At 38.2% G+C, this 20,787-nt stretch overlaps 1 protein-coding gene across 1 annotated transcript; it reads left to right on the forward strand.

The window, feature by feature from the left end:
• The first annotated feature begins 29 nt into the window (after positions 1-29).
• On the forward strand, positions 30-11,383 carry DR1 (down-regulator of transcription 1). The gene is made up of 3 exons (XM_082766262.1): positions 30-644; positions 5,883-6,046; positions 9,250-11,383. Exons 1-3 carry the CDS (start codon positions 425-427, stop codon positions 9,394-9,396), a joined length of 531 nt encoding a protein of 176 aa, XP_082622388.1. The 5' UTR covers positions 30-424; the 3' UTR covers positions 9,397-11,383.
• The last annotated feature ends 9,404 nt before the right edge of the window (positions 11,384-20,787 follow it).

Consider the following 20,787-nt stretch of genomic DNA (forward strand, 5'->3'; position numbering starts at 1 on the left):
GCGCTCCGGCTTCCGGCGGAAGCGCCGCCCCGCGCAGCCCACAGTCAGGCCGTTTCCGCCTCGCGGCCGCCCTCAGCACCGGCCCGGCCGCCGCCGCCGGGGAGCGCAGCCGGGGGCGCGCAGCGCAGCGCAGCTCGGCCCGGCCCGGCCCGGCCCTGCCCAGCGGAGCGGGGCCCGCGTGGTCGTGCGGCCCCCGCCCGCCGGCCGCTCCTGAGGCGGCGCCGCCGGCCCCCGAAGGATGTGGCGGAGGCGGCCGGGGCAGGCGCCGCGGCCGGAGGAGCGCTGAGCCCCGAGCCCCGCCGCGCCTCCCGGCCCGCCGCGCGCCGCTCGCCCAGCGCCGCCCCCGGCCCTTCCCCGCCCGCCGCCCCTCGCCGGGTCCCCCCGCGCTGGAGGCGAGGGAGAGCCCCTGAGCGCGGCAGCCAGCATGGCCTCCTCGTCGGGGAACGACGACGACCTGACCATCCCCCGGGCGGCCATCAACAAGATGATCAAGGAGACGCTGCCCAACGTCCGCGTGGCGAACGACGCCCGGGAGCTGGTGGTAAACTGCTGCACGGAGTTCATCCACCTCATCTCCTCCGAGGCCAACGAGATCTGCAACAAGTCCGAGAAGAAGACCATATCCCCCGAGCACGTCATACAAGGTGAGCCCCGCTGGGCAGTCGGGCTTCGGGGCACTCCTGGCCCACGCAGCGTTCTCCTCTGTGGCTTCTTGCATTGCGAGGGAAGGCTGTCTTTGTGTGGCTAGTGAGTGGTGAGCGTGCTTGGCATCAGCCCTTGTTTAGTGATTCAGAGGAGTCCGTGATTCCTTGGGAGAAGTCACCACATTCATAAACCTTTTTTGTAGCTGTGAAATAAGGTCTGCATATTGGAATGGCTGTGCAGGTTTGTTTTACAGCAAGACCTGCACTTACTGAATGTTATTGGAGACTGACAAAAGAGACACGATTTGGATATGGGGGGTCCGGTTTCTAACCCAGAGCATTCCTGTCTGGACCTTACAAAGAGTAAAATATTTCCCCAGGGTTACCCACCAAGTATGATCATTTAACATCAAGTATTCATATCTGATGGAGAGAGCACTTAAATGAGACATATTTCCTTGCATCTTTTTCAGCTGTTGCCTTCTGTTTCCCATTGTTGAATTAAAATTTCCTCTTTGTGTCTTGTTTACTTTTTCTTTAATTTCTGCCCTAGTTAGGGAGTTTTCTTCCCTCATGGGTAAGTCTGCAGCAGACATCTTTTGTCCGAAACCATTTGCTTTGTTTTTTAAGCAAAGATGGTTGAAGTCAGGGCCTGCTGCAAACAAACTTGTAGCAATAATAGTGAAAGGGTGCTTCATTTCACTGCCTGGATTAGCTGTAATCTGTAGTACTCGCAGTAAAGCTATTTCTAGGACTGTGAAGGTCTTGTGTCAGTCATAAAAAAAAAATGTTTCATTTTGTAATGGGCTGCTAGATTCTCTGTTTTAAAACAATCAGACAAAACAAAACTTGATTCCTATCAGCTTGCTTACCAGAAGTGTTTCAAGTACTTGACAAGGCTATGAACAGCGAAGAAGATACGGAATTTAGGTGAGCTTTAATGTTAAATAAAAAGGATGTGTACCTGGAAGCTTAGCAAAGCAGCTCTGTTACAGAAGCTCAGAGAGTGAAGAGTCAAGCGGGTGCCTGCACATGGAAATGTTCTTTGGATGTGATGCTTCTCAATGCAGGGATAGTTTTTTCAAGTGATCTCTGAAAGTTTGGAGCTCAGTTCTTATAATGGGGGTAAAGGTAGTCTTTAAGGTTGAGCACAATAAAGAATTCCGGTATGGCAGTATTTTATGCTCAATAAATGTGGTTCTTAGAAAACCTATTGCTGTCAGAGGTTTATTGTTTTTTGTTTATTTTGAAGACAAACTGAAATCAGAATGTCTATGTGTGTATCATTGGCAGGTGGTCTCCAACTGAGGATCTTGCTGAGCTTGTGTCTTTGTGTTATCTGACTTAGTAAAAGTTTGTTTCAGACTAGATTTCTCCATTTTATTGAGATACTGCTGAAGAAAACTTCTTCCAGCACCTTCTTGTAGTATTTCTGGAGGTGGGAGTTATTGTACCTGGACTTACTGCAGTCCTCACCTGTGGGGAGGTGTGTGTGCTGCTAGCTTGTGCCAGGTGCTGGTCAGTTAGCAGCTGGTACTTCTGTGAAGTATGAGGATCTAGATTGTTAGGTTTGGAAACAGCAGAGATCTGTATATAGGGACAGCATTTCAGCACTTTTATTGATCTTCGTACATGCTAGGTACTTGCTCTTTTGACTGTCTTTTAGTGTAGCTTCATGACAGTGATGCTAACAAAGCCAGTAATTGAAATATGTTTGTGGTCATCAGGATGCCTCTGTCCTCTTAACTATGTGAGCCAATTCCATTACAGGTGAAGTGAGGCTAATGGGTATCACATTGCAGCTAACTGGCTGCTGCCAAAAGGAGTCTCTTTGCACCCTCCCTGGAGCTGCCTCCAGCAACCTCTGATCCGACTGGCCCTGTGGCTTTTGGAGGGGCTGGAGGCGGGATGGGGACCACGGTCTGTTGGGTGAGATCATGGATCTGGCTGTTCTGTAAACAAGCTGTTGCTGGGTGGGGAGCAGGAAGGGGAAAGACACCCCTTTGCAGCTGGTGACTCCCTGCTGCTGGGCAGTGTTAGAGGTAGTGTGAAACTGCAACTCCGTTGCTGTAATTATGGGTTTGGCAGCAGTGGTACTTAAACCACCCCTTCCTTTGCACTAGTGAAAGTGGCTGTGTGGCCCCGGGCTGGGCTAGGACTCTTCCCCATGCCAGCAGCTTCTGATTCAGATGGAGGAAGTCCATGCCATGTTCCATTGTGTGGTAGCGCAAACACAGGGCTGGCACAGTGCCTACGAGCAGCACAGAGAAAGGAAAGCAGAGGCTCCTTGCATCCCTTGGGAGGTCTGACTCTGTAGATAGACTCAGGCTATGCCAGGCACTCGCTCCTAGTGATAAAATGCGCAGCTGCTTCCCTGCGGAGTGCCCAGAGGCATCAAGGCTGTGAGGCTGAAGCGGAGATGGTCTTTGTGCCTCTTGCTGAAACTCACCGTTGGGGACTTCCACCTGGCACAGAAAACAGCCGCACTTGGTAGTTCTGTGAGTTATGATGAGGCAGATTTCTTTGTGAGAAACTGAAATTCCATTGAGTTCTGAAAATAATGTGTTAGATCACTATTTTTATGAAGCTGATTACTTTGATTATTTTTGTCTACGAGGCACTGCGTTGCAGGAAGGTAGGCTCTTCTCTTCATGGACCATCAGGCTATTGACACCGTTCACTTCAGCATTTAATGCAAAAATCTGTTTTGGTTTGGAATTTCACATTGGAAGCTATTTTTCTTATGAAAGGGGCATAAAGAGTAAGAATCTCAGGTATGAGTGACCTGATTGTATTGAAAACAAATGTAGAACTAATTATGCTTAACTATTTAATCAGATCTGCACGTTCCTGCAATCTCTAAGAGTGGGAGGAAACTGGAGAGTTGACAGTTGTGATTTGGTGTTTGTAAATGTTTCCTTCCCCTTACCCCTTAAAGATGCTGCTTTAAATTTGGTGTGATGATTCTAACATCTGCGAGATACCAAATTTTCAGCAATCTGGCTAGACAGTCTTTAAGACTCTAGAAATAGAAAGATTCTAAATTTTGGTGGAATAGTAGCTTGGATAAAGTAGTAACTTATCGCATGTACAAGTACCACCTTGGTATAAGGCGGTGCTTGTTCCTGCCATGCATGTACTCCATAAAGCCATGATGTTTCAACAAGACAGGGATTTCTGAAGTCGTTTTGCTTCCATTGGAGTTTTGAGGCAGCAGACCTCTGTTCTATAATGTTTCTTCATATCTTGACCATGTTGAACAATTGTACAATTTTATCATGGTTATATCACGTTTTCTTCTGGATCTTTGTCTCGTGTGTGATATTCAATGTGTAACTAAGTTCTCTCTGGTAGTTTCGCTGCTGTAAGTTCCATGTAAAGCTTCTATTAAAACCTGCATCTTGCTGGTCACTTCAGGTTGGGCTGTTGCTCATACTCTGCAGCAGACTGACAAGCCTGATCACTGTGGATGATCTTTTCATAAACATTTACATATTTGCTGTGATAGTTAATCTTAGTGGAGTTAGACTTGTAGGGTTCTTACACTAAAAAGAAAAATCATTGAGTCTGAGTGGTTTAACGTATATGCTGTTTATGTATTAGAATTGAATTCTTTGATATTTATGGGCTGCTTAGTTAACCAGTTCTGCACAATGAAACACATTTCCCTCCTCTCTGCTGAGGCTGTATTAAATAGTTTCTAGAAGGCTTTTGGTGATTCTCACAAACTGTGGACTAACTTTAAAAAGTGTTTCCAGCATCTGTGTGGGCTGAGGCTGACCTGGCATACTGCCTAATGTAATTTAATTATCTCTAAATCAGTTCATCTTTTAATTTTATTTTTCTTAAGAAATATACATACTATGTAAACTCATTTGCCAAATGCTTGCCAAGTCTCTTAAAAGAATGGTAGTTCTGCATGACCAGACAGCTGCGGTGCTGCCTGGCTGCAGACAACGTGCTAACCACCTCTTTGGGCCCAGGTCGGAAGCCAGGAGCTTACAGAATGCCTTTGGTTATTGTTTAGGTGTGCGATACAATGGCATGCCACCTTAGTTATGGGTAGGAAAAGACTGCTTACAAAATTCATGTTAGAATGTAGTCTGAGTTAGTGTAAATAGGAGTTGGTTTAGAAAGTTATGTATGTTTGCTGCTGTGTGTTGTAGGTTAGTGTTATTTCTTGAATAGCGTGTGACAAGATTGAAATAAAGTAGGATAAATATTAAAATAACTGACGTTCCATAAGAAACTCAGATTTATATAAACATTGGAAATGAACAAGGTATAATAAAATGGAGGCTTGTTTCAGATGTAATTGGTGTTTATGTAACATTTCTAGCATAGTCTGTAATAGGTTCCACTGGGGGGGGGTGTATGCATGGAGGCATATGGCAAGAAATGGTGAATCAAGAAGCAGTATGCCTTTTACCACATGTTCTGTCTATATTTGTTAATCTTCTGTTACTTCTGCGTTTTGTTGTTTTTTTTTAATATATGTTTTTGCAGTATATGTCTGCATTTCAAGTTTCTTTGGGCAGGTTAAAATGCTGCGTTTTAGTTTCTGAGTTTGTTTTCATGTAGACATGAAAGGTTTATAAAAATAAAAAGGAGTTGTACGTAACTTTGCATATGTTTAATGTACACTTCTAGTTCGTGGGCATTCAGAAAATAAATTTAGATACACAGAGATGAGAGTTAAAAGTTTTAGTTCTGTGGTAATATCATGTCTGTATTAATCCAAGATCTGTGGTCGCTTTTCATGTGTTACATTTCTGCTCTGTTACAGGTACCTAATTTACCTTTACGGAAGGCTTGCAGAAAAAATGGAAATACAGAATTCCACAGAGATTAGTGGATAATGATTCAGATGGGAATAACATCTTTGCTCTGTAATTCCTACTTGGTTCTGATATGTAGAACATCTAAAAGAGGTCTTAAAAGAATCATGCCTCTCTCTAGAAAAAATGCATCAAAGTCCTGAATACTCTGCAAGTGAAGTTGTCTTTGCTTGCACTTGACTAAAAACTTAAAATTTCTAGCCTGAAATCATGCACTTTTAAACTGCATAAGAGAAGTGGAAGGGAGAATATCATCAGATCTTCTTACAAACATAGATTTTCACCAGATAAGAGAAAAATGGTCTAACTTATTTTTTTAGAAAAAAGTCTTTCAGAAAAACACAGTGGTATCTATTATCAAAAGCCTTCTAAAAGATGAATGTGTTTTTTTTCTTTCTAGCACTAGAAAGTTTGGGTTTTGGCTCCTATATCAGTGAAGTAAAAGAAGTCTTACAAGAATGCAAAACAGTAGCACTAAAGAGAAGAAAGGCCAGTTCACGCTTGGAAAACCTCGGCATTCCGGAAGAAGAGCTTCTAAGGCAGCAACAGGAATTATTTGCGAAAGTAAGTGAAGCAATACTCGAACAGATGAGGTTGGAATAATTAACATGGTAGACCTAAGGCCACAAAAACTTGCACACCTCCAGAATTATGCCTTTTCCTTTTAAATTTCTCTGGCATCAGAGATACTATTGATTTCCTTGGCCTGTTTGATTTAGGGAAAGGAAAACCAATAAAAAAGATGCTACTTCTGGTTGTTTCTTTGATTTGACACATACAAACAATTACATTTTACACGTATACTCTAGTTTTAGTGTTTGATTTTTTTTGCTGCTACTTACAGGTATTTCCATTCTGTTGTAGAGAATATGTTAAGAATTACTTGGCTGAGGAAATTAAAAATGGCAACTGGTGTTGTAGGAATTACCACTTTTTATCATGTAAAAAGTGAAAATATCTTTCTGATGGCCAGAAACAGCGTGCACATTAATTCTTTGGCTCTGAAAGAAACGATTGTTCAAAACTTCTAATTTATCCTTTCTTATCTTTACTCTTGGCAAGATTCTGTTTGAGTGAATTCATGCATACATTTTTAAGGAGGCAATTCAAGCACAGAAGACTGCATACAAACACTGTGCGTGCCTTTGCACATGTTCTCCTTTATCCCAGTCTTTGCTTTTCCATCTTTCCCAGATAGTTTCTGAACACTTCTGAGTTTAAATGACTAAAACCCGATTGTATTTATTTTTCTACACCATCTTTCTCTCTACTATTCTTAATTTGAAAATAAGATGGTTCTCTAAATTAAGTGATGTGAAAATAATCTTTGCTTTCTCTCCCCTTACCCATAGCATGAGTCTTGTTTTCTGATTTTGCTTGCTTTAATTTCCTCTGAAAAATTCTTACTGAGTTGTCATGTCTGATTACTGCAACTTCCTCTCCCCTTTCTTTACTGTCTTACTGAAGCATTTAATAACCATTACTTTTCTCTGATTAGGTGACAACTATGTTAACCTCGTTTGCATGATGAATTTTTAGGCAGTTAAATTTCAGCATTGCACATGGCTCTTGTCAGCTTTAATAGAACTAATTATGAGAAATTCATATGTGCCCAATTTTCTTTGTGCTAATGTTACAAATATCAGTATGGCTGCCTCTGAATTAAGGGTGCAATTTACAGGGAAATTTGCCATGTTTTTTTTTAGTTATTTTTTGTTAAATCTCTTAGCATAGTTTGCAAAATAAAAAAAAAGAACAAACAGCAAAGATAAAGTATATTTAGGGAATACTAGCTCCTGAGTAACATAAAACCATTGCCACCTTATTTAGGCCATGCTTCATGACCCCTTGAAGTATGTTCTTTTTTAAATTCTGTAGTACCGTGCCTCAATGTGTAAAGTAAGGCAATTAATACAGCTTTGACAAGATGGTATGAATAATCTTAAAAATGTATACATTCTTTAGTAATATGGAAAATGTATGCTTAAATTCAAAGATGTCAGTCTAACTTTCCAAAAATACTGGACAGTAGCTGTATGCTGTTGGAGGCACTATAATTATTCTTGAAAATACTTACGAAGTGCCTGTTTGTGTTAATCTTGTTAATATTCCAAAACAGGACACTAATGCAGACTTCCCGAAGGGTGAAAATACCTACTCTAGTTTTAAAATAATTGCCTGTTAATGTTATGAATGTTTGACATCTGTAGCTTGGATGCTCGTAAATATTTGAAGTCAGTGAATGGCTCATCCTGATGTTCATGCGTGTCTCTAAATATCTTTGGAGGTGAGGGCATCAGCAGGTTTTTTTTTTTTTTTTTTTTTTGAGGCTTCCTTACTAAAGGTTGCAGGTGATGTAAATGTCCTATCCAATAAATGAGTTAAGTTTACCAGATGCTGTTAAGGTTTCTTAGACAATACAACTCAATGGAATTTTTCTTTTTCCATTTTTGAAATGGCTAAGGAAGTGATATAAATGTGGCAGTGAGGGTAGGCACTGAAGTACTGAGTCTCCAATTACTGGTGCATGCATGTGCATTAGCTCACTTAATGTAGAGTAAACTTAATTGTAGCAAGGTTAGTAGGGAACTTGTTACTTGCATGTTATAAATATTTATGCCTCTGTGCACAGATGTTCATGTCTTCCTTTGTTTAAAACTTTAAAAACTTTTCAGTGCCCTAAGTTGTTTTTCACCCCTTGTAACTTGACTGCCACTTGAACTTTGAAATACTGAAAAATCCTTGTTGGAAAGGGCTCAACAGGCTGAAAGAAATGTGACGCAATATGGGAAGACTGTTATTTTTCACATTTTGAATAGGTAAACTGGTTTTGATAATTTTTTCCAAAGCATCATCTTTTAGCATTTGAATTCTGCAACTGATTTGTTTATGCTTTGGTGAAAAAAATCAAAATTCAGTGAGGGAATAAAGACGACTGAAGGGCTTTTAATTCAAGAACTTTTTTCTAATGTTCATTGAAAACAGGAATTGAAGTTTTAAATTTAACGCAGTGGGCTGGTATACTGTTGAAATCAAAAGTGGTTGCCAAACAACAAGCAAAAAGTGTAAATGGAAAAATGTGAGGGCACCATTTGAACTATTTGAAATGTTTTGTTAGTGTCTTGTACCTTTAAGTACAAGCACTGTACCTTTCTGTAACAGACACCCTCAGTGTGTGTGTCTTTATTTGAGAAGAACTTAGATTGCTCTGCTTTACAAATTTATTTGAGAAGAACTTAGATTGCTCTGCTTTCCAAAGATTGCTTAGCCAAATAAGATAGTGGCTTTCTTTTTTTTTTTTGTAATAATGTGTGTCTGTGTGATACAGTTGTATGAATTCATAATTGTGAGTTTTAGTATTTGTAATCAACAAAGTGAGGCTATTCCCATCTCTAAATGGTGGTTAAATGTTAAGATGCCTTGAAATTGAAGCTTAAGTTTTCCATTGCTTTGCCTTGCTTAATTTTTCCATTAGTAAGTTGTATAGCACAGTCTTTACAATGGAACATGAGTAGACTAGCTCCTGCCTCTTGTTCTTGGAAAGTGTAAATATTCCAAGTAGTGGCCTCTTGAGAGGAAAAGAGAATATAGCTAAACATCTTGGTACAAAACTATGTTTAGAAGTACCTCTATTTGTATGTACAATTAATAAAAATTATACGGAAGGAATCTGCAGGTGTGCAGATAGAGCTGCTTTTACAGCTGAGGTGTTCTAGAGATTCTTCACAAGCTACAGTATGGCCTAACAATTAAATTCATGTCTTTAGGCTAGACAACAGCAAGCAGAACTGGCACAGCAGGAATGGCTACAGATGCAACAAGCAGCTCAACAGGCACAGCTTGCTGCTGCCTCAGCCAGTGCATCCAATCAAGCAGGATCTTCTCAGGATGAAGATGATGAAGATGATATCTGAAATCCACCAGCTGAGTTTCCGTCTTCACTAAGAAATATTTTTCCTGCACAATGAAAACAGTGAAATGAATGCTTACCTGTAAGTTTGTATGCATCATGGACTGGCAATTGGTATTCTAGGGGTGTCTGCTGTTGTGTGCTGTACATGTATAAACTGTCTTTTTTTGAACTCTTGAAGATTTAAGGTTCAGTATCATATCAACTTTGGATTTTTAATGGTGTATATGGAAATTTTAGATAGCAGTGCGTCACTTATTTGATCAATAAACAGTGTTACAATAAACAACAAGTTTATAAAATATAGCAAGATTTATACAAAAAGCTCTAAATCCACATTTGCATTTTTTCCCTTTTAACTAAACTATAAAATCTTACTTAGAATTTTTAATTGTTTTTTGGGGGAGTGGTACGGTAGACATAATCTGTTAATGGAAAAAAAAAGTGAGTTCAGCATAGTACAGTCTGAATTCTTAGTTCTTTTTAAAGTGAGGATGTGTATGGCAATAAATATTATATATGCTCAAAGACCACACTTGTTAAAATTTGAAAATGATACATTTTCATCAAGCTAGGAAAGGTATGTTTAATAGGAGTTGTACAAATTCGGTCATTTTTTGTATAGGGGTGGAAAAAAATAAACCCATGGTTTTATTATAACATCCTTTGACAGTCCTAACTGAATATTTCACTTCAAAGACTGCCTATTTTGGAGAACTAACTCTTATTATTTCACTCCAATTTAATGTTAACTGTTGTTGATGGTATTGCTTAGTCCGGATATATTCATGTTGCTGAAATTTAAAGCTGGAACTTGATAAAACAGAATTGTTCCAGTTCCACTGATTATAACTGGGAATGATTAACATTCAAGCCTATGAAAGCTGAAGCTAAGAGCATGCTTACAATAAAAGAGGGATTTTATTTAACCTTGGTTTAGTCGTTGTTGGCATAATGCTAACATTTTCCAGATTAGATTGCCACTAGATGACTAAGATACCTTGCTGTACGTAAACATTTTCTTCATTCACATTTGTTTGTTGGTAAGTCCAGGTTTTTGATAAACCATTCCCCAGAAGTGGTCAGCAATACATGGAACAGAAATGATGTAGTAGTCCTTTTGATAGTTGATTTGAAAATTCTGTTGATTAATGGATGAGCAGCTGTTCTTTGTGTTGAAATAAAGCACAGTAGTGTCCATTACTGAGTTTTAATGTGTTACTTGAAGTAATACTGGCATATCTTCTGGTACACTAATCTGAGCAGACTAGAAAAGCCACTTGAATACTGCTGTAGATGATCTGATAGCTCTGTAACAATGCAGATTGTTTATTTTAACTTATGTCCTCAGCAGGTTTCTCCAGTCACAGTTCTTGAGGAGGGCAGCAACACTCTGTTTACATAAGGAAGCAGACAGAAAATGATGTGCCCATTTTTACATAAAGATCTGAACAAGGTACAATTGGCATATATTCAGGTCTCAGTCACATAGTGGCATTTGATTTAAGTGTGAGATACGTTAAGTTTCATATTGATTAAATGTGAACACTTCCTTAAGTGCATTCAGGCAGTGAAAACTCAGAAAAGTATGTGTTGGAATATTTAACTTAAACAAGCAAACAAAAAACCTTTCATAGCTACTATATGAAATAGGCAAGGTTTGACTAAGGAAGTGGTTTTCTGTGAAGGTTTAAGTACCAAAGGTAGGAAAAACTAGTCTAGTGATACAATGTTAACGTGCAGTGTTGGCTCTTCTAATTTGTACTGTAACACCTTCACACTTTCTATTTTAAACAAATTTTTCCTTTTAAATATTAGGTATATTTTCACACATTTCTTTTCTGATGCAGAATTCAGGATAACATTTTACTGCATCTGGTATGTATGGTGTAATATGTTTGGATTGTTGTTACCTTTCTTTTGGACATTCTTGTGCTTTTTTCATATGCTGTATTCTTCAAGCAATAAAATTCTGATGTGTTTTTATAAAACTGCTTTTATATTTAATGAATAGTTTGCTTTCTTCATTGCATTTATAAAGGAAAAAAAAAGACTAAACTCTGCTGTTACTTTGACCCACTGAACACTTCATGTGACCAAAGTCTCTACAACGTGAGTGCTGTTGGATGGCATTGCTGTTCACTGGGGTTGTTTGCAAGCATGTAACAATATTTCTGGGCTTGTCCTGCTCTCGTTCCTCTTGGGAATTTCATTTTGTGTATAGGTGTTCTTATAAGCTGGCCTTCGTGACTTGGAAAGTTGGACAAAAACCCTGTAGATCAGGTAGCCTACTGTTACTCTGAAAATATGTCAAAGTGAAATACCACAGTAGAGGCTAGGGAAATAATATATGTTAGTCTTCAGTTGAACTAATTTCACATATGTAGTCTTGTTTAAATTTTGAGTCTGCTTTACTTATTCAGCCATTCCAGCTGAAGTATGAGTAGTAACTCTACCAGTTGCAGAGGGGAAAATCTTTGCTGGTCTTTCGAAAAAAATTAAGAATTTTTGTATTTATTGCTTTCCTGTTATGCTTCCATGTACTAGCTGTTCAGTGAAGACAAAAGATTTCCGAGTTCATGGCATCACTGAGTTTTGGTACAGAATCTTAAAAGTTTGGTTAGTGAACTGTATGGTTACTTTGTCTCAGAAGAAATGTGTAAGGATGTCTGTTTCTTAAATGTTGAGTTAATGAGATTATCTGTAGGTTTTCCAAATTATTCTGACAGTCTGAGTGCTTTCACTAAGTGACTTTCTTGCCAAAGTTTTCTTTTCTGTTCATTTAATAAAGTTGTATGTCTGCATGACGTTGTGGATAATGAATATAGTTGTATTTACTACACTGAGTTACTTTCAGAGGGAGTGTCTTCATGATTATAGACATCAAATACTTAAAATGGTATTCGAATTTTACTACTTAACTGTAGTTAGGTGTGTGTTTGGTATTGAATCGCTGGAAAGGAATTTCTGCAAGAACAGAAAATGTCTCTGAAAGCCACAACTATAAATGTTGCTCTTTGGATTTTGTAAAAGTACTTCCATTAAGGAGGATGTTGTGTAATAATGCCTGTGTTAATCTTTTCGTACTTTTGAAACATAGTTCCAAATCAAGGGCATTAAAGTTACTTAATGATTATTGTGGAACATTAAAACCCTTATTCAGAGATGTACAACTAATTTTAGTCTCCCAATATTGGGTTGCAATTTTGTGTAAACTGCACACAAAACAATATGAGAGGAGCGTAATATTACGTAAGTACTTAAGAATGCTGTGGTTAAATTTACTTTCAGTGTTACACTACTAATCTAAGATGGTAATGTTTTATTTTGCAGCTGATGTAGCGGGTGCATATCAGTGGGATGCTTTCAACTGTTAAGATGGATTTTGCTCCCAGATAAATTGGGCAATCTGGTTCTTTGGTTCCTTGGACTTGCTAAAGGTATACTTGGTGAATGTGTCAGCTGTGACTAGAGTAACACCTGAGTATGTTGGGTATAACTTAATGAAAAGGATCATCAATGAGGCTGCTTAAGGTTTGCAGGCAATCGTGTTCCTTTTCAAAAGAACCAAAAAGAAGAAAACACTCAAACATACCTACAGAGATGAGGTTGGAAATCTTGAAAATTTAATAATGGCAAAGGAAGTAGTTATCCTGGTTCCTGGGTAACAAGTTCATAGGGCGGTATACTTCTGGAGAGGAAAAGATTCATGTGAATGCTTGAATTGAAGGCGATTCTGTTCTGCAGTCCTGTCCTGTAATGCAACTGAGCCAATACTTGGAGAGTTGTGTGTTGTAGCAAAATGATTAGACAGTGAATCCAGCTGGATATGGCAGCTCCCATATATGGATAATTTGTGAACCCAAGAGAGTGAGGACTCTGCTACATTATTATGTCTGGTCCTATGCATTAATCATTCATGTATCCAATAAGCATGGGTTTTAATATATAGATAAGCCTAGTGTAAACATGAATAGTCAAGAGTAGATACGTGCAGCAAGGTGATGCTTCTTTGTATCTTGGAGAAGGACATTTGATTTTTAACTCATGGAAGTAATTTATTGTAATGTCAGCTACAGAATACATCATAAAGACTTCTATCCCACAGCCTGAACCAAACGTTCAAGTAAGGATTGATAATACTTGTACAAATTTTCCTGAGTTATGAATGTGAAGACCTACTATGATTTACATATATGGGGTTAAGATTTATAATAGGTATATTAAATTGGGTAAAGATTACATTTAGTTTAAGGCTGTCTATGTGGTTAATACTTGTAATAGATTTTTTTCATTTCTTTGAAACTAAGTCTTAAGCTAGAGACGCTGGACTCTATTTTCATTTGGTTGAGAGGCAGATAAGTCTTACTGTAGCAAGATCTGGACTTAAATTATCCTTTTCCCCTTCCCTCCTTAGCCCCCACCTAGGGTAATTAATGTTTTTGGAGCTGTAGTAATGCTTGGTATAACTTAGAATGTTTTCCACACCCACTTCAGTAGGAAGTATTTCACTATCCAGTTTTGGTATTAGTTCAATACTGTTACTAGTCAGTTAACTTTTGTAAATCTTCAAAGCATTATACAAGCGTTAATTAGGCTTAGGCAATGTTACGCTGCCCAGCGAAATAATGTATTTGAACAGTCTGTGCTGTGCTTTGAAGTTAAGGCTTTCACATGCTATAGAACTAAAAGGTGCTGCACTATGTAGAGAAACAAGATGTTATCGTCACGTCAGACTTCATGGAAGGGTGACTCATTTAGAGAGAGTAAGTAATAGGAAAAACAAACAGGCTTGTTCTAAAAGTCATTGTCAGAGATGAAAGCGTTTATTTGAAATAGCCCAGTGCTTGAGATTGTTGATTATGGGCCAGGACTCGCTTTGATTAATGTTGTGTTTAAGTATCATTTTGTCACCTCCAGAATGAGAACCCACTGCTGAATTAAAAATTAAATTCCGCATTGTTTTGATTTGTGTACAAATTTGTTTTTTTTAGGTCAGAAACAGTGTAATCCATGCAAGATAAGTAGATCTATCAGGATGGTGACAGTGTTGGGAACACAAGAAGTCTGACAATCTTTACCAAATCATTCTGCAGTAAAGGCTTAACTTCTAGAATTGTGACAAATCTGTATGATGAGGAAGGAATGTGAGCCAAAAAAAAGTGTTTTTTCTACTGTAATGTAAATAGCTAACTGGTACAAGTTCTCATGCATGAGTGATTATTTTTCAGGCAGGTAACCCATCTTTCAAATTCTCAGATGCTGTTATGTGTTTTCTACCTATGGTAATTTAACCAGGTTTGCTGGGTAAGTTGTATGCAGCTAAATTTATTACTCTTATTATGAATTATGAATAACTTACTATTTTCTTGCTTTCAATATGTTGAAATGTCACGAAGCTTGAATATTTTGTTTTCAATTTTACATTTTTGACGGGCTTTCTAGGGTTTTAAAAGCATTTATTTCTCAATAAAGTTAGTTTAAACAAAACTAGAGCTTTTTTGATAAAGCTTTATATATTGTATCATTAAAATGCTTTAAAGTAACAATTCTGGACTAAATGTGCAAGTATTTTGTTTGCAGGATGTGAAAACACAGCAAAATTGTCACTGCCATTGGTGAGTTAATCTTCAAAATGTTGCAGAATGCTCTGTTACACATCATAAGCATTAGATGATGTTAGGAGATGAAAATCACTTCTTGAACTTTTCTTTTGGGAAAATGATGGACATTGATTAAATGAATTTTAGTGATGATGAACTTCTATACCTAAGTGGGTGCAGAACAGAATAGGCACACATAGAAGTGGCCCACGTAGGCATGTAACAGAAAATTTTAAGAACCTATGTAGGTAGAAATCTTTGCTCTAAATTGACTTCCCTTTATAGATGAAAAGGGTCTAGGGCATGAATCAATCACACAGTCTTGAGGGAAGAACTATGGTAGAAGTTCTCTGCGGTTCTCTCTGGAGCAAGAAGACATTTCATTGATTGCTCTAAGTATTTTTTTCTTTAATCATGTGAGAAAGGGAGAGGGGGATTGAGAACTGGACCTTGCCCTAAAATGAAATTTCCAGTATTGACTGAGTTTGACAGCATGTTTAAAAATCTTTTCCTTTATGAACTCAGAATAAAGCTTCTGAATGCTGAAATAGATTTTCATATGTATCTGTGCCTGGATATTTTTGTAACCTGTTCCAAAGGTGTACAAATTTCACCCTAGAGGGGAAGGGCAGGTCAGTCCTCATATTTGGCTACATTTTGTTCACAAACATAAACCTTTATTACTAGAGATGAACTTCCCAATAATTTCCAGTACCTTGAGTTTTCAAAGCTGATCATATAGTAATTGTATTATAAATCAGTGGATAAAGTAGAAGACATGAGTCCTCTTGCAAATTGGTTAGTTTTGAATTTAAAAGGAAAACTACAGGATCATTTGGGTTTGTCAGGAATGGGGCTTGCAAGTTGCAGTGGTATGACTGGGAGAATCCTGTGTGGCCTCTTTCTTGCCTGCTTCCCAGGTGAGGAGCTCATTTGTGAGCCTCTTCAACAGGCAACTCATATGCTGGGCTAATTGGTATGAGCTATGCTGGCCTCAGGCTCTGCTCTAGAGGCTGAGGTGTTTTGGTTGCAGGGCCATGTGTATGATCTAATTAGCAGACCATAAAGCCAAATTTGTGTGAATAATTGGGTGAAGCCAGGGAGAACCTGTAATTAAGTTCTTTTGCTGCTACTTCACTGAACTTAATATTTGATTTTTGACTGATTCTACCATTACTTTCCCGCTACTATGGCACAAAACCAAGAGTACTGTACAGTGTGTATGGGGGGGATGAAGGCAGCAACAGAACTTAGCCTTTACCTTCTTTTCAAAACCTCATCAGCTGAAGAGAATCTGGATGTAAGGAGAGTACTATAGATTGCAGGAAATCCAGGGGAAAACCTTGGCTACTAGAAGATAAGTGTATTGGGGAGGAAAAAAATAAATATATTTCTTAAGAAATTCTGTATGTTCTTCCCTCTGCATCTCCCAGTATCTTTAAGGGGAAAAGTATGCTTAAAGCAAAAAGGAAAAACGACTCCTACTAGGTTTGTTTGCTGCCTTTTAGACCTGATATGCACCTTAAGTCCTAAAAACAGATGCTGGTCTTTAAATTTAGTTAAATAGAGCACTGGAAATGCGATGTTTAGGAAGGATTATTTTTCTGACAAGTGATTTGTTTGTTTTGTTTCTTTGAAATTACTTAAAAATAGCAAACAGTCTCTGATAGAATATCACCTGGGGAGAAATAAGATGATGAACAGAGTTGTAGTGATCTTTGTTAATATGAGAGAAAGGTGTAGGAAGGTAACTACATCTTTTTGCTTGATTAGTTGCCTATTCTATGAACAGCAGTGTCCTCATTAGCATTGCTGGTTTATGTACAGGCTCCTGTTCTTACAAGTGCTTAATGGTGGGAAGGAGAGAATGTTCTTGGACATGTGAGTTACTGAGTTTTCCTCTGTATTGTGATCCTTTGCCAGTTCTTTCATGCACCAGTGTAAACGTGGTATTATGCAACGTGGACATCTCCTTTCTCATGAGAAAAGAAGGTATCTACCACCAGAGGTTTACAATAATGAAGGAAGGATACTTGAAAGTAAACCGCTGACAAGAGTTCCCTTAAAGGAGAGAAGTCAAGACCTGCAGTGGTGTGTGTGGAAGGTAGGGCAATCCAGGGCTCATTTGCCTCTGAGTTTCAAATTAATGTAATTTACACTGGCTCCATGAAATAGGATCTGATTAGCTACAGCAGAAATGAGTTATTCTGCTTGTTCCAGTGATTGCCAGCAGGTGGCTATCAAGTTCAGTAAATAATTTCAGCTGGATGTCTGGAAACTACTGCAAACTTGTTACCTGTTACTGTCACAGTCTGGGGGGAGTAATACAGTTTTAAATTTAAATTCCTTTTAAAGAGATTAACCGGTGACCCAGCATACAGATTATGTTCAAATGTTACGAAAGGTTGCACACAATTTAATATATATTTCTGATCATAATTCAGGCAGATGATAGTAAAATATTTTAACACCTCTGAAAATGGGTGGTGCTGATCTGTAGCTGGATGTTTCTCCACTCCTCATTTTTCTGCAGCTTGAATTATTACCTTGACAAACTTCGTGGTTCAATATTGATACAGCATGTTAATCTATACTCTGCTTGAAAGCTGCTAACTAATCAATGCAGATGGTAGTTACTGTTCAAGTCTTTGCTTTTTATCTTGACCATAATTATTTTTATGTGTGTAGATAATACAGTAATGAAAATTTTTGTCTATCAGAATTCACAATTATTATTGACGTAATTCCACACAGTTGTTACAGTTCAATGTTCTTTTAATGTAGGGAAATGTGCATGGAGTGGGTGGGAGAATTGAGAAGATAGGAGTTAGGTGGAGATTTCAGAAATTAAGGTAGCAAAGCCATGGTGTTAGCGGTTGTTTTGATAAAATTCTGAAACTATGTGCAATGAAAGCAAATTACTTTGTAATACTCAGACGTTAGAGTCCGAAGTAGTGTTTTAAAGATCATGACTTAAGGGTATTCCCTGATATTTCTGCAGTAATTGGCCATCCTTCACCTTGGGATACATTTGTATGTTGTCAGATAAAATGCTAAACTGAGTCTCACTTCACTGGAAAAAAAGCAAATTCCTGTGAAATAAGAAGCTGTTTGTAGTTAAAGTATTGCTAGTTGATGCTGATTGATGCCACATTCTCTCATAGCACCAGAAGATGTGCTCTTGGCTGTAGTGTGGGCAAAAGGAGTGAACATGGGGTATTTCATAAAAGCAGATAGAAGTTCTCATTTTTGCCCTGTTTACCGCTGTGTAAGTTGTCCTTTCAGTTCTGTTATCTGATCACAGGTGATACCTTTGTTTTGCTTCCTGGGGGGTGGGGAGAAGAAATACATTTCTCTGCTATAGAAAATTCATTTCACAGCACAAACCAGAAAAGACGAAGGAGGGCATACCGTTCTTCCCACAGAAATTCAGAGGTAGGGGAAAAACTTAGGTGACCTAACTAGTGGATGAAGCTGCCCTAGTAAGTGCTGTTTTACTTTTGCCTTGAAGCAGAGGTAGTGCAGTCTAATACAGGTTTTTTTTTTTTTTTTAAGTAGTCAAAAATGCTTGTATTTAAAAAATTAAAAAAAAAAAAAAGTGAGTTTAAATATTTTCCCTAATAGTAGAAATAGGAGCCCAGTGGAAGTAAGTCTGTAGCCAGATGCATAACTACAGACACTTTGGAAGCTGCTGGTTATTGTTTAATAACCAGCCTCTGGGAGACAGAGGAAATCTGTGCAGATAGCAAAGCAAGTAGAAGTGTCAAGACTTCTTTTGTCTCTAGATTATTTCCTAGCTGTAAAATAATGATCATCTGCTCACCACACAGGTGCTAGGAACATGGGATATTTTTAGAAATTAGAGCACTTGGAATGCTGGCAATGGAGGAAATACATGCATAAATAAAGGGAAAAGCTAAATTCTTTTGTTTTCAAAGTGAAAAGAGAATATGCTTTTGCAACATTTCTTTGTGGAGTAAAAATGCAATTTTAATATAACAAAGAGACTGCTGGCTAGCAGAGAAAAGGATTAATGGCACTTCAAACTGAGAAAAAGATACTTGGAAACGGTTTGCTTGGTCCTGCTGATTTTTGTGGCAATGGAAAGCTAAGCTGCTTCTGTCTTTAGGAAGTGTGCCTGCAGGGAGTGCCAGACAGACTTCTCTGCCACTCCAAATTAATCACACAAATTGTTTTTCTGCCAAGATAATATCCTTAGGTACACTTGTAAATCTTAGTAGATTCTGTTGAGAAGTGAACAGAATTAACAGAACATGTAACAATTGTAATAACTAGAGTGATGTAGATTTGTCCTAAAAATAAAATCAGGCAGTTTTCTTTTAAAACCCTTGTTAATCCATCAGTGATGGGGAAAAACAGCTAAGTACAGTCGTAAAATTTTCTAAGCTAAATATAAGATGTCATCATCATCTAGAAGATGATAATGGGTTAGAAGGATACTAGGACAATGCAATTTATCACGGAGCTTTTGTGTGTAAAAATTACTTAAATATGTCTTCAGTGTATTTTTCTTCTTAAGTCCTTTGGGTGAGACTTCTTTAATCATCTGCACTTTTTCTGAAGATAAATGTTTTCAGAGGTGTGACTAAGAGAATAAAAGTCTGTGGGATAATATTTGTTTAATTATATCTAGGAGTAGGGCCAACTGCAGTTCCTGATAAGGAAACAATGTCAAAATTCTAAATGATTAATTATAATGCTTCTGTCAATATCCCACAGAGACGCAGTAGGCTTTTTCCCTCATCTTACAGCTACGTCACTTCACATCCTGAACTGCTAAACTGGAGAAGAGCATAGCTCACTGTGTGGATGGGAATCTCCTAAAGCCAGACTGTACTTGAACAGGAAAGGGCCTGATGGTGGCTGATGTCAGACCTCTCTAAACTGAGATACTAAGTGTTACACTGCTAGGACTTCTATTTTATCTTTAATGAGCTAAAATTAGGTTTGATCTTAAGGTCTTTATATATTGCATAGGAATTCCAGGTTTGTTGGGAACTTAAATGACTGTTCTTTTGTCTTTTAACTAATTTGCAGTTACATTTGTAGTTTATTGTTGAAATGAGCTATGATCTTCTCACCATGGATGAACAGGTGGCTCCTAGTTGAAGTAAAGGTGAAATGTACCTGTGTGTAAACACACCTGATATACGTGTGATTGCTCTTTTAGGAAGAAGTATGGGTCAGAAGCAAACTAAAAATCAAACTTTATTGAACAAGTAGCTAAGCAAAGAGTTGATCTAAGTTTTTCTTCCTAATCCTCAAAAGCATGTGAATTGAATGTGTGTGTGTGTGTGTATCTATCTATCTATATATGTATATATAGATATAATATGATTACTTTTCTTATTCATCAGTGCTTCATTACCAGAATCCTCAAAATGTTTTAAGCCTGGTGAATATTTTCAGTAAAATGCAATGTACAAACTGTTTGAATTAACATCTGTTCAATTGAAGTGAGCCCAAGTGTGGAATTTGAGCCCAAATCTGGGGTTTTGTGACCGCTGGCTTGCTAAAACATCCTCTCCGTCGGCCACCACAACACGTGGCAGAATTGTTCAGCTTGGGGCTTCCCACAGACCAAATGCATTTCTAGTGTAACGTGACTGGCTCCAACACTTCACTCCAGAAATAACATCGTTGACCTGTGATCTCATCTGCTTATTTTGATAATTCGCATTATCTTACTGTAATGGTTTCATATCTAAAAGAATTTGCATTTTGCTCTCCTAAGGAAAAAGATTAAATGTCAACTAAGCATCATGTGAACG

Source organism: Aythya marila, assembly GCF_965140915.1.
Source record: "Aythya marila genome assembly, chromosome: 8".
NCBI lineage: Eukaryota > Metazoa > Chordata > Aves > Anseriformes > Anatidae > Aythya > Aythya marila.